The sequence below is a fragment of the Poecilia reticulata genome, chromosome 5, assembly GCF_904066995.2.
Source record: "Poecilia reticulata chromosome 5, P_reticulata-male-v2, whole genome shotgun sequence".
Lineage (NCBI taxonomy): Eukaryota > Metazoa > Chordata > Actinopteri > Cyprinodontiformes > Poeciliidae > Poecilia > Poecilia reticulata.
This window is the reverse complement of record NC_088834.1, coordinates 8,172,509-8,187,279: the sequence shown is the minus strand read 5'-3', so window position 1 is coordinate 8,187,279 and position 14,771 is coordinate 8,172,509. Positions and strand designations below refer to the sequence as shown.

Here is a 14,771-nt window from a genome sequence, read left to right as displayed (position 1 = left end):
TAAATTTGTGGCTTTTTATTATGTGGGTGGGCTAAACAAAATGTGTGTCTATGTATGTGTGTGTCGGGGGGATTTATAAAAGGTCTGAAGGGTCGAATCAGATCTCAGTTGGAGAGTTTTAGCGTTAGAGGAGCTGTTTCCACTCAGAGAGAAGAAATGTAAGTACCTACAATTATTGTTTGTCTAAGAGAATTTTGTTAATTATTCTCAAAGTTTATGCTGTGCATTTGTATTTTTTTATGACAAAATTTATCAAACTGAAAGTAATTCAGAACCTGCAATAGTCAGTTACACAATGTAAAAGCAATAGCATAATAATAGAAATCTGGTGATTTTTTTAGCTCTGTTTAACTTCGTTTTATTTTTCTCAAATCTGAAAACTGATATTGTACCGATGTTCTACTGTTCTCACCTTTAACATTGCAGAGACCTACAATTAGGTCTTCAGAGAATTTAAATTTAAGATGCAGGAGATTATTAGGGGTTCATTCTTTCCTCCTTTACAGAATCCCATCCATGGAAAGATTTGTCATACAAGTTTCATTTTAGGTTTTATAATTCAAAATTAGAAAATAGATTTAAAACTCTAAAACTATTGGTAATTGCCAACAGAAATTTTCCGTAATATCCAAGGTTGTGCAGAGATGTGAAATTAATAATTGCTGTTGATTTATGCAAAATTCTGTTTTATAGTTTCATAAATGACTTAGTTTCATAACTGCTGAAATTTGTTTTAGCAAAGAGTTAATTGTTTTGCTCATCTATGTTCTTTTAGAAAATGAGACAGTAAAAATTAAGGGCAAGTAAATTTGACTTGTGACAATAAAAGTTTATAGGACTCTGGATTTTATTACCAAATAGTTATTCGTCAACTCCTCTCTGTGATTCCCAGTGGAAGAGTACAGCAGATAGATCTGACTAAATGAATAGATGTCCTGCTCTTCAGATACATTTTTCTCCGTTTTCATGTTATATTTTGTGTATGTTTTCTGATTCAGAAGATGCAGATCTCGCCTGTGCAGTTGTTTGCTGTGATGGTTCTTGTCATCTTTACAACTGGCCATTGTCAACAGAATGACAAGTGAGACAAATACCTTTGATTTTCTGCTTTTGTGCAGAAAGTTATTTTGTCTTGAGACAAGTTAAACATACATAAGTTATTTAAGATATTTATACTCATTTCATAAGTCTAAAATCTGTTCTTCAATTAATCTAGATAAGTGGTTGATTCATGTTCTGATCCATTAACATGTTACCTGATTATTTTTACAAGTACCAATGACAAAGTTCATACATAATTGGATAAAAAGATTCAATTTAACATCAAAGAACTAAGACTACAATTCTGATTTTTTTATGGCATTAAGCCCTCAGATGTCGGCAGCATTTCTTGATTTCTTGATTTCTTTTTCAGAATCAACAGTAAATTCTGTTATGTCTTAAATTAAATTCCACCTATTCCAAAGGTGACATTTGATGCAGGTGGACATACTTCACTTGATATTGCTTTTATGCAAACAATTAAAATAAACAAGAATTTTTAATCCTAGTCTTTCAATTAATTTTTTTTAGATTGTACCTTGCTATGTTTTTGCACGAGTACCAACAGTTTTTATGTTAATGTCAAAATACAGTTTTTACATTAGTTTTCACCTCAGGTGAATGGGGAGTTTTTAGATTAAACCTGATTTGGATGGAACTGTGTATTCCTCAAAGGTTTTCTGAGTTGTGAGGCAGTGCGCTGACTTGTGTTTGGTCTCCCTGCAGTCGTCGAGCGGTGACTGAACACCAGCTGATGCACGATCGTGGTCGAAACATCCAGAGTCTGAAAAGGCTCATCTGGCTTTCCAGCGCTATGGAGGGTCTTCACACAGCACAGACCCGCTCAGCTGCTGCTGCTACTGCTTTCACCCCTTCAAAGCTCCTGGGCTCCCCTCTGAATCCAGTTCTGATCCCAGCTGGAGAGAGCCCCCGACCTGCTCAGGTCCAGAACATGCTGAGAGACTTCTTTTATCCCCATTTGAATCATCTCTTGGATGAAGAGCCCTAACACCATGCAAGCGCACATAAAACATAAAATAAAATGTACAGAAAGATTGAGCGTGTCATTGTTTTTGTATAACAGAAAACCTGCAGCACACCAGTAAAATCTTCTATAAGGCGGCCAAGACTTGCATTCAGTCACAGAAATATATAACTGTATGAAATAGACACATTTAATGATTAACTGTAATTTTTGTGATGATTCATGTAGGATTACAAATAGATGTTGCTTTTAATTAATTTTAATTTATTTTTGTTTGCATAGTAGTTGACAGGGGCTCTCAGCAAATATTGGTATTTACAGAGAGAACTACACTTCAATCTAGACAAAATTTGAAGATTTGAGGGGTGTTGTGGGATATTTTCCAAATAAGATTGTGGAGCTGGTAATTTTAATAATGGGGATTTGTTTTAAACCATACCCCATACTCCCTGACAACTAAAGATTATGTATTATCCACTCCCTCTATCATTTTCCATGTGATTGGTTTTTACATTGTCTCAGGAAACTGCCTGAAAATGTTAAGTAAAAGAAAATAAGTGCTGCTAGGCTTTTTTGTCATTTTTGTAAAATAGACACTAAAGTTTAATCTAATTGTGCATTTTTTTTAAATTTTGCTTTGCTAATTTAAGCTAAATGCCTCAAGTACATAATATATACCACAAGTGCCTATGGTTCTACGTGTCAAATGATTAATAATAGGAGGAATAATTTAAAACTTATCTGAACAGCAGTGTCAGCACACATTTTAATAATTCCAACAGAGCCCTAATTTTGTATATGATGACAAATATGTGACATGGCATTGTATTATAGATGTATAAGTCGTTTGATGAAATGAGCTGGGGATGTGTTTGCACATTTTCAATTTAATTTACTATTCATTGTGCTTTTATGCATATTGCACTAATATAATTTGAGTAAAAAAAATATCATTGTTATTATTATGATTAGTTGAAGTATAAATGTCTTATACAAGTTCAAGCCATTTAAAAATTATTATTATTATTAGTTGCCTGGGAGATCCAGTTCTGGATACATTTCTCCCTGACTGAAGTAGATGTCGCGAGATTTCCGTGATGGCTAACGATAACTAGCTCACCGAGCCGACTAGGTGCTGGGACACCGGGTCGTGGACATTTCTCTACAGTTGCAGACGCTGCTCTGGATCATTAACAGTAAATCGGAGCGGACACTACAAGGACAAACTGGCTGTTGGACTTAAGCTGCATAACTGACCCTTGGACAGTCCGTGGATCTCGTCCTTTAATCGCCAGGTCAGTTGGTGTTAGCATTCGTTAGCTGAATTTGTTTTAGCTTGTTAAGCTAGACAGGGCTGCACACCAATCAACACCACTTTCGTAAATAAAAAACGTGCGTACTACACATTTTTTGTTCAAATAAAAATTCAAATTCAAGAATAACTTAAATGGAGGTAGGGAGTTTGAATTCGTTGGATTTGGTCCGTTTGAACCAAGCTAACAGCTAACATGCTACTCAAGAAAATGTTTGCTGTCGATGAAAAACTGTCAGCAGTTCGTATTTTGCTGAGAGCTGACAGTTAAATAAGTACATTCTTACTGCATTTAGACGTAAATAAATCGCCTTTGGTTTGTACGATGATAACAAGCTTTCAGAGTTACTCTGGGTGGAACTCAAAGCGTAATAGTAGAGCGCAACATGACACGTTGTGTTTTGGCTTGTCTGGATGTCCCATTCTGACTTGATTGATCATATAATATCAGTGACAGACATGTGACAGTCGAGATTCACAAGGGTCCCTGTGTCCTCCTGTCTCTGAGGACGTTTATGTTTAATAACAAAGTAGAGGTTGTTTTAATTTAAATAATGTTCCCTCCTCTATGTGCAACTCTGAAGATATTTAAATGAATCCTGGACCGAGGTACTTGAACTTTAATTGTTTAATCTTTGGTTAGATTCTTAATATAAGAATGTAAGGATTACTGCTTTGATAACGGAGTACTTGACATTTCTCTCAAACCATAAATGGTAATAGTTTGTGAAACCGCTCGAGATACCCTTACTACTTCATAATTTGTTTCCCTAGTTCTTTAGACTTTCTGCACTCTTTTTTAACTATTTTTAAAAACCACTTATAAATTACAGTGAATTGTTTAAAAGATTGTTTGAGCTACTTTAAAAACAGAAATGGCAGTGTTTAATTTTTTTCTATAGCCACCTTTCTAGCAAACTAAGACTGAAGGCTTGGCATTTATTAACCAATTGATAATTAGTTACAGATATATTAAGGTAACTTTGTCTTTCATTATCTGAAGCGGTGAGGACATTTTTAACTGCATGCAATTTTTTTGTTGTCGTTTTCTTTTAAACTAAAGAAACTGAGCTAACAGTTTGCTAGTCTTTTTCTGATCAGCAGGTCACACACTGATTATTATGAGCATCAAAACAAAGATAAGCGACATGCTTTTGGTATGTAAATGCATCAACAGACAGCACGTATTTTGATGCATTTTTTGAGTTGAGTAAAAATCCAAAAAAGATTAAGATAATCTTGCAGTTCCTTCATTTTCTGCAAACTCAATTTTAAGAGCTGCAGTAGATTTATTTTATTTCTGGAAATCTCATGATCATTTTTAGTAGATTTTTCACAGAAAACCGTTGGTTAATTCTCCCCAGAAATCATCCAGCCACATTGTGGATCTTTAGCCCTTCAGGTAGGACAGTGGCAGAGGCAGAGCCATCAGGGATCACATCAGGGCTCCATGAGCACCACGGGGCAGCAAGGGGGGGGCCTGCGTACTCGCCGAAGCCTTGCCCGGGACAAGGATCAGAGGTCGGGCATGAGCATGGAGGCGACCTGCTGGCTGCCTCCTGGAGTGCTACGCAGGCTGATCGAGCTTCCTTCTCCCCCTCTATCCCGACATCAGCTCAAGAGACTGGAGGAGCATAGGTAAAAACACTGCATCTTGTCAGTGGACAATAAATACAATCTAACTTCAATAAGTGGCAGTATGTATTTTACAACTACATAAAATATTTACCAATCATGAAAAAAGTGTTGTTTTAGAAATTAATTTAATTTCCCTTTGGTATCAATGAATTATTTTTTAATATTAAGAATTTATTTTATTAGGTTTGGTTTATTGTAAAATATAATGTAATAAAAGTATAATTAAATAGATTATTGAATGTTTTACCATGAAACTTAAGGAATAAAAGCTACCATAATTTCATACGTTTGCCTATCACTTCAATGATTCTGTTTGTTTGTGTGTCATGTTTAATGCACATTGCTCTGCTGAACAAATTGAACTGAATATAAATCTTGCAAAAGTGCAATTTTTGGTAAATGTTATGTTTATAATGTAATCATTATTTGACAATAATTAAGTTGCAAGATTTCATGCAACAGCTTATCAAATAGAATGTATGTGTCAAGTACTTTATTATTGTTTCTCTTGTTTTTGCATGTTACACTAAATTAAATGTTTTAGGGCAGATAATGATGTTCAGGCTGTACTTAAAACATAATTATATAGAAAACTTTTGAGAGTAGTTCAACAATGCAATCCAAGGGATTGTAAGACATTTCAGTACAACATGTGTATTGTTCTCAACTACTTTACCTGGTGTTTGCTTTTGTGCTGTAGTGTTTACTCATCCAGTGTGATAATGAGGAGTGATGAGTCTCCTTTGTATAAAAGTCCTGCTTCTTTATACTTACTGTTTGCTTAAAGTAGAACAAGTATGTCAGGTCTGACGTAAGTTTTAAATGATTAATACAAACCCTTTTCACGACTGTTCTTGCACACAAATGTATAGCTTATAAGATGAATTGGAGTTTTTATGAATTACAAAAAGTAAAAATAATATAATTTCCCTTAAACACTACAGTACAAGAGGATGATGCTGATAAATATGCGTTTTTGACTAAGTGTAAGGATACGTAACTGCAGGATGAGTTATGTTTTGAAAGAAAATGGGGCCCAATAATGACAAGAATCAACAATATCCAAATGTTAAAACCCAGCTTAGCCGTTGCTATGGTGATTTGATCCTTCTTTCAACTCCATCGTTTTTGATTCTAGTTTTGTGAGAAATCTCCACCTGCTTGTTTTCCGTCCGTGCAGGTACAGCAGTGCTGGACGCTCGCTGCTGGAGCCTCTGATGCAGCGCTATTGGGAGTGGTTGGTTGGACAGGTCCCTTTCTGGATTGCCCCCAACCTCATCACCATCATCGGCCTGGCCACCAATGTCTTCACCACCCTCGTGCTTGTCTACTACTGCCCAACTGCCACTGAGCAGGTGGGACAGGACAAATACTGTACTTCTAGTCCTTGAACATATTCTCACTACCTAAATGATTCTGGACACTGTTAATAGGAAACTGTTGAAGAGGAAGAGATTAAAATCGTTTAAAATAAACTATTTAACGATATAATCAGCTTATTAAAGTGGTGAGAAAATGTGAATGTGGTTTGACGACGTTATCAATAACAAAGCTGAAAAGTTAATTCTTAATTCTTAATCTTTTTTTCTGCAAAGGTTGCAGATAATGTATTTTTCACACTTTAAGACTAAATGGGCCATCTTGACTGAAAGCATTGTGTTGGTTTATATTGTTTAATGGAGTCTACAGTGCCTTGTAGACTCCATTGGGAAAAATATTCTTTACTGATATGTTTGGTTATTGTAATGGCTTCTGTTTATTATCCTTGGAATAAAATGTTCCTTAGGGGGAGGGAAAAGTTTCCTGTAATAAAACTCTTAATGATAACTACATTTTTCTGTGTCTGTGTTGCTGCAGGCTCCTCTCTGGGCATACCTAATGTGTGCAGTGGGTCTCTTTATCTACCAGTCATTGGACGCCATTGATGGGAAACAGGCCAGACGCACCAATAGCAGCTCTCCATTGGGCGAGCTGTTTGACCACGGCTGTGATTCCCTCTCTACAGGTGTGTTTTGTTGATGTCTGACTCTCATCATGTGGAGTTTTGTTCTTGTGCTTCTGTTAGCCAACACCTCGGTCTGATGTTGCTGCAGTTTTCTCTGTGGTCATTCATTTATAACACTCTACAATGTATTGGCGTGTGCTTGCGAACGCTCAAATCTCTGTCTTGATTAGAACAGCATGTCTCACAGTGCTGACCTCCCATTAAACACACCTCTTTTTGTCTGTGTCACCACTTCTTCTGGAGCCCAGCAGCATAACAGCCTGACCCCCCCCCCATCTCTTTATTCTGCCTCTGTGCTGCAGAAATACAATTGCAAGGCACAGTTGGTTGTACCTAAAGAAAAAAAAAAACCCTCTGAATGAGCAGAGCCTTTGTCTTGGAAAACCTGTAACCATGTTAACAGTGTTTGTACCTGTGTTTCATCCTTGCAGTGTTTGTTGTACTGGGAACCAGTATAGCAGTGCAGCTGGGCACCAACCCAGACTGGATGTTCTTCTGCTGCTTCGCTGGGATGTTTATGTTCTACTGTGCCCACTGGCAAACATACGTGTCGGGAACGCTACGCTTTGGCATGTGAGTCAAGAAACAATGAAAACAAATCTGTTTTGTCTCAGTCTGAGTGTTTGTCAGTACTTCTGATTTCAGATCAGCCTTTAGTGACACACAAGCTTGTTTTTTAGCTTTTAAAAAGTCTTGTATATTTCATGTGCTTTAGAATGAACAAAACAGACCAAACAAATCCCCTTTTTTCATACATTATTGTCAGAAATTATATTATTTAAAAATGGTTTATTTTTGTCACAAATATAAAAATTAAAAGTGCATTGTGCCATTTTATGTTTTACTAAATATGGTAATATATATATAGAGAGATTAGCTTGAGTATCAGTATTATAGTACACTGACTTTCTAGTTGGATGAAATGGCATAATGGGTCAGTCCTGAGTTGGTTGCCAAGGCAATATAAGTTTTGCTGTCTATGGGAAATTTTAACATTACTGTATACAATTGGTGAAGCTAAAGACGTGCTAAATTCAATGGAAAAAATGCCACTTGTGCTTCTTCTAAAGGCTGAAGCTATAAATTAAATTTTTTTTGTAAATGAAAATTGATTCCAAAAAAAAACATACCCTTTTTTTCTGGAACTTTATTTTGGGTTCTGCTCATTTATAGCTTTTCTTGAGAACCTAGAGGCTGATTATGTGATTGAAAATTTGCCAAAAGCTAATCTGCATAATTTCACTGCAAGAACACAAAATCTTACCAAGTATTTTTGCTTTAGTTTGAGCTTAAAACAAGCTCCTATATCTTGATGAAAAGTTACTCGTATGTTAGTTTTGTCTTATTAAAGGTGAAGATATTATGCACTTTTATATTTTGTTTTTGTGTAGTGTTTGGTATGTCATACTTGGTCTTAAAAGACCATTACTAAAAAGAGACCTTTTGTTGAATAAAAACGTGGTTGGAAAAACCCCGGATCAGGTTCTTGGCATCTTGTAATCTTGGACTTACTCCAAGGCTCTGAAGAAGTCATCTAAAAGTGGATCCAGCAGTAATACTTTGATATTAGTCCTTTCATCAGCCTATAGCAGCAACGTGTGCAGTCGAGGTGGAGTAAATGTAATGTGTCCTGTGTGTAGATTTGACATAACAGAGTTGCAGCTCTGTCTAGCAGGATTACAGATGTTCACAGCCACTGTTGGTCCGTCCCTGTGGAACGTGATGGTAAACTTCCTGGCTGCTGCCTGCATGGCTTACTACTGCACTGCCTCCACAATGGCTGCTGTCCTGCATGGAGTCACATTGAGAACAATGATTCATAATCTGTTTCAATTATTTTCTACCTGTACAAAAACTTAAAGTTCAACATGTAGACCCAAACTACTGGCTCCATGTCTGGTAATGTCTTGTGGAGGAAGGCTGTAGGAATTTGATGTGCCGGTAGACTTTTACTAAACTTCACTGTAAATCCTCTGCTTTTTCCTCCCACTCAGCATTGATGTGACTGAGGTGCAAATCTTCATTATAATCATGTATTTGCTGGCCGCCGTGGGAGGATCTGCTTTTTGGCAGTCACTGGTAATTTTGAATGGTTCTAATTCCAATAAATTGACATATTGGATATGATTCTATAATTCTATTGTGGTAATTTTTATAATTTCATCAACATGTAATGCTGCTCTAACATTGTTGTGTTGACTGTTTTATTCTAGTAAAAAAAAACAATTCCGATAGCGCTTTTATTATTCTCTAACATTACTCATGACGTCTTCATTGTGGATGCTACTCTGAACGTGCTTATGACGTACAGAACAACTTTAAAAACCGGACCAGCGTATGTTTTAATCTCTTCGTTTGACCAACTGTAAGTTTCTAAGTTTGCTGTGTGAATCTTTTGATTCCCAGATTCCCGTCCTAAATATCCAGATGAAAATGATTCCGGCCATATGCACTTTATTAGGAGCCATCTTCTCTTGCACAAATTACTTCAGAGTTATATTTACTGGAGGTGTTGGTAAAAATGGATCCACAATAGCTGTAAGTATCAAAAGATTTTGGTACGAAAGTGTCATTGATGTTGCTGTTTGTGGAGCTGCGGGATTAGTTAGTGTATTATTATAAAGAGTTTACCTCATAAGGTTTTTTCCTGGGTGACCCTTTGTAATCAGATCTCACCTGCTCTCTATGCAAATGCATACAGTCTGTATCAGCTGTGCTGTAAACCCCATGAACAGACCAATAGTCTGCTGACAGTATGTCTCTGTGAAACCGCTTTTTATATTTTGTAATCTGAATGTTATGATTTATAATTGTTTGACTGCTTTCAGATAAATGACACTCACCAAAAAGGCTCCACAGTAAAGCCATACTTGAGAAAAAAATAGAGCTGAACAAAAGCTTTACAGATGGTACAAAGACTGAAGGGTAAAACAATAAAACAAAACTCCATTATCTCTTGGTTCACTAATTTACTGCGCTGACATAGTAGGGCTGAATAATAAATCAATAAATATATGTATCGCAATAGATTAGGGCTGTTGTAAACGATTATTTTAGTAATCGAGTAATCTATAGATTTTTCTTACGATTAATCAAGTAATCGGATAAAAACAATTATGAAATAAAATATTGGTAAATCTTCCATAACACCAGTGTTACTATCGGATATCAACATCAGTCTATTTGTTCCACATTTGAGCTTCCCTACCAGTTACTTTTTTGTAGCAATACGGATACGGGATATTTACGGCTCCTCCGTTCAGAAACTCATCTACCAGCCATGTTCCGCCTCCCGTTTGTTCAGACCGGGATGAACAAACGGTCTCTCCGCTCACCTGTATAAATCCTCCTCAGCTTCTTCCCGCCGTTCAACCAGCAGCTCCGGAGCAGAAAGGCTGCCGAACTCCCGGCATCGCGCCGGTCATTTTAAGGATGTTTATTGGTCCCACAAAAACGATGAAAACCCGGAATTATCACCAATTAGTAAAATCCCCGCGGGCCGAACCTGAAGATTGGACGTTATGCCGCTAACACGTAGCTTCCGTCAACAACTCAGAGGCGGAAGTCAGAGCTCCGCTCAACGCAAATAATGTTCCGGCTGAAACACGGTGCGCTAAATGATAAAGCATAAATTAACAAAGCTTCGAGGCAGGTCAATTTTCCTCGAGGAATTTTAATAATCGAGGTACTCGAATCACTCGAGGAATCGTTTCAGCCCTACAATAGATACGTGATCAATAATTTCACGAAAATTCGTCCATATCGTCCATATGACGGTGAAACGGCGCATGTGGCTTAAACATACAAATTTTGGAAGTAATTTGAAGCCAATAAATAGATGCTAGTATTCCCAAATGTCTTCTTTTCCCTTGTGCAGGCTAATCAAGAAATGGCTTTTTGTATCATGAGGGAAAAAAAATGTATGACTAATTCCAAAAAGAAACAAAGAGCAAGGAGCCAAGATTATAAAAGAATGGATTATAGTTTCAAAGTGACTGCTTTATTTATGATAAATGACTCAACTGGAAAAGGAAGGATTTTACCAGTGTTTACTTAACTATCAATCATAAGGGAGTGTCAATTCTCACACCCAGATTTCTACTACTGGTTTTCTTGTTTTCTATCGGTGCCAGTTGGCCCGAACAGCAGGACTTTTGTCTTGTTCTTATTAAAATTCAGAAGATTTAGTTCCACCCATCTCCTGATTTAAGCCAGGTACTTAAGAAGACAATGAGCAGAGCAGGAAGCAAAACAATTCACAGGGAAATGAACTTTGCAGTTGTCTGTATAAAAATGACAGGTGATGCTTTATTTCATAAAATAACTTGTTTCTTGCTCTGTTTATTTGTGATTGAGTCATTCAGGGCACATGTTGTTACCAACTACAGGGCCAATTTTTTATCTTTGTAAAATGAAAGACTGTTTGAAACATAAGATTTTAGGAACTGGTTTTTAGGGCTCTTCTGTATAAATGTACTGACACTGATTTTGTTGTCCTTTGTCCCCAGGGAACCAGTGTCCTCTCTCCTGTCCTACATATTGGTTCAGTTATAATTTTGGCGATGATGATATACAAAAAGTCTGCTGTCCAGCTCTTCGAGAAACATCCATGTCTTTATATCCTGGCGTTTGGCTTCGTATCGGCCAAAATCACAAATAAATTAGTTGTAAGTCTTTTCTTCAGTAGTAATGGAAATCTGTCACATCTGGCATTTTGGTATGTCATTAAACATCTGACATTTTTAGTACACCAGACATATTTATTCAAAGCAATGGTTATAATTTTCAAAACTAAATGGGATAAACGCAGGAATCATAATTAATGCACCGCTCTAGTCATATTACAAATTGTTCAGTCTGACCTTTATCTGAGTTTTTAACTTTTAAAACTTTTTGAGTAGAGGAAGGTTCAACCAACATACAAAAATCTCTTTTTTGAACAGATTTGATAAATGACATTTTGATTTAAGCATGATCCTAGACTTCCACCTCATGGTGTTTAACTCATTTTTGTGCACAACCCCGTTGTCATATTAGACTCATGTAAAAGATGAAAAACTTTGAGTTTGCACTATTAAAAATAAAATTATTTAAGTTTGTAATTTCTATACACCAGAGTGGATTTTGGTCAAATTATCTGTCGATTAAACTTTGTTAGCAGCATAAACTTTGAGTAGATATAATTTATTTGTACTTGAGCTCAAATTTTTAGTTGTTAGAAAGAAAATGTACAAATTGCTAAATATAAATAATTAAGTCAAATTATTTACATTCAGTTCTCATATCCAACGGGGATAAACAAAGCTGTTCTCACTCATGAGACTTCCTGTGGCCAGTGCTGATGTTCCTTCCTAGAAATTTTGTTGTGTTTTTAGAGATTGCAGAATCTTCTATTTGATTTTTGATGTGATCTGCATATTTGTCTCTTCACAGGTAGCACATATGACAAAAAGTGAGATGCATCTCCATGATTTAGCCTTCTTGGGGCCAGGATTACTGTTTCTCAATCAGTATTTCAATAGTTTTATTGATGAGTACCTGGTACTCTGGATTGCACTGGTAAGTACATGCTTGATGCCGACTGGTGTATTTTGGACAGTCCTATATGTAAAAGCTCAGATGCAGCTGATGACATTACTGATAAACATTAATGTTTTAAGTTATAACTGGTTCCCAAAGTGTGGGGCGCTCCCCCTAGTGGGGGTGCAATGCCATTGCAGGGGGGTGAGATGAATGGGGAAAAAAACAAACTCGGTAAGCCGTTCATGCTTTAACCCCATTTTGTACAGAGGCTTTTTTGAAATGTAGTGATGATAGCAAAGTTGAATATTGTTACAAATAATAAAAAAAGAAATGTGTTTGAAATAACACTGACAGCAAAGAAAACTCTTCTACAGTATAGAACTAATAAAAAACAGCTACACAAAAGTGTTTCACTGTAAAGATAGTTTGTAGAGTTTGAAAACAAAATATGTGTATAAGTTTATGTCTGGTTGAACGATGTGTGTGCCCAGTTGATTTTTTTTATTTTTCTTTTTTCTTTTTTGGGGGGGATTGTATTGTAACCCATAGAGAGGGCAGAAGAAAATCTTTGGGAACCACCAAGTTAAAACATGTTTTGTACGGTTGTTTAATTGTGATGTTTGTAGATTCCTTATCAGTTAAAATTCCTCAATGAGTCCTGATTGTGTTTGAAATCCTTTTCAGCCAGCAGGGGTGTACTTGTTTTTTTTTTTTTTTTTTTCCTAAGATTTCTTTTCCCCCACATATGCATCTTAGGTCAACATTGCATGAAGAAAACGTTGCAAACAGTTTAATAATCATGTTTTAATTTCTGAAGTGGTTGAAGTTTCCTCTTCAGTTTTCTGATTATATTGTGCCTTACCTGTGTCTGTAACTTTGCTTTTTCAGTCTTAAAATGGTGACCTTTCTCTTGTCTTTTGCAGATCATTTCCCTGTTTGATCTGGTGCGCTACTGTGTCAGTGTTTGCAACCAGATTGCCTGCCACCTTCACATTTTTGTTTTCAAAATCAAGCCTTTGCTTAGTCCCCAGTCCAGCTAATCACAGAGGGGATGCCAGCCGTTACTGACTCTGTCCCTTCCAGTTAGTTGCACTCATCTTCTCTTCCCTCAGTTTTACTCCTAAAGAGGCAGGAGTCGATGTGGTGTAAAGTATGTGCTTCTGCCAACTGAATGTGAGGACAAATATTATACAATAGGATACTGGAATATTACTGTCATTTTTTCTTTTCTATTTTTTTTCCACCAATACAGAATTTAATTTCTGACAAATTCATGGTTACAATGAGCAAATGTTTCAGAGGAGTACAGGTGCTACTCGGTGCGTCCAAGGAGAGAAACTTACATGTGTTTTAACTGTATAAGTGCAAGAAAATGTACAAGGAACGAATCAAGGTTTTTGCTTTTCATGATAAGGATTTTTGTAATATTTGCCTAACTTTAACTTTTGCTATTGTAAATAGGAAACTGTAATAGTGTGCTTCTCTTAAGTTAAAAGTCCTGCTACAACACACACACACACACACACACATATATATATATATATATATATATATATATATATATATATATATATACATTTCATGTATTGGATTTTTAAAGCAACTTCATCTTCTGCACATGAATCAAAGCTGTGCTGCTATTTTGCATCAGCAAAATATGTTTTTGGAGGAAACAGCAGCAACTTTATTTTATTATGTAACATATCAACATTCTTTTTTTTTTTTTTTTTGTACTTCAAAAATATTCACTGCCAGTCCATTCTCGGTTTAATCTGTTGATATTTCGGTTTAATTTCTGCATTACTGGGTTTTGTACACTTTAAAGTTAGTCATTGAGAAGGTTTTCTTTGTTTTGTTTTTTGGTTACAAAAAGAAACATTTTTACAAGTGAGAAAGGAGAACTATATTGAGTTAGAGGACTCTGTAATGGCATTTATAGTTTTGCAGGTGTACGTGAGAGGCCTGATAGACTAATGGTGGCCTTTGATCCCAACAGTAAATTCATGATACTAAGTTCATGCAATAGGATACTGTGTGATGCTGTTTTCATTTTAGTTTTGATAACTAAAATGAAAACTTGTGTTTCAGTCCTGTTACGGTTCACCGGCTGTCGAATCAACCCCGCCCAAACAGAAATCCCATGAAAAGACCAAATCATACCTGCACGTCTCACTTTTATTGCCTACTTTTACTAAGATGTTTGCACCAACTTGGTATGTAACGGTGTGTGGTACATTATTTTGATTAAAATGTTCCTAATTTTCTAA

General features: G+C 36.2%; 2 protein-coding genes across 3 annotated transcripts; both read left to right on the top strand.

The window, feature by feature from the left end:
• Positions 1-2,098, top strand: pth4 (parathyroid hormone 4). The gene is made up of 3 exons (XM_081606954.1): positions 1-158; positions 999-1,081; positions 1,768-2,098. Exons 2-3 carry the CDS (start codon positions 1,002-1,004, stop codon positions 2,048-2,050), a joined length of 363 nt encoding a protein of 120 aa, XP_081463080.1. The 5' UTR covers positions 1-158; positions 999-1,001; the 3' UTR covers positions 2,051-2,098.
• Positions 2,099-3,096: 998 nt separating this feature from the next.
• On the top strand, positions 3,097-14,771 carry cept1b (choline/ethanolamine phosphotransferase 1b). 2 transcript variants are annotated; one of them, XM_081606953.1, is made up of 10 exons: positions 3,097-3,321; positions 4,733-4,976; positions 6,157-6,331; positions 6,834-6,981; positions 7,413-7,554; positions 8,976-9,060; positions 9,388-9,519; positions 11,490-11,648; positions 12,415-12,540; positions 13,428-14,771. In XM_081606953.1, the coding sequence occupies exons 2-10, from the start codon at positions 4,789-4,791 to the stop codon at positions 13,542-13,544; spliced, it is 1,272 nt and encodes a 423-aa protein (XP_081463079.1). In that variant the 5' UTR covers positions 3,097-3,321; positions 4,733-4,788; the 3' UTR covers positions 13,545-14,771. The 2 variants fall into 2 exon arrangements, with proteins under 2 accessions (XP_081463079.1, XP_008407384.3); XM_008409162.3 differs by having other exon boundaries at positions 4,703-4,976.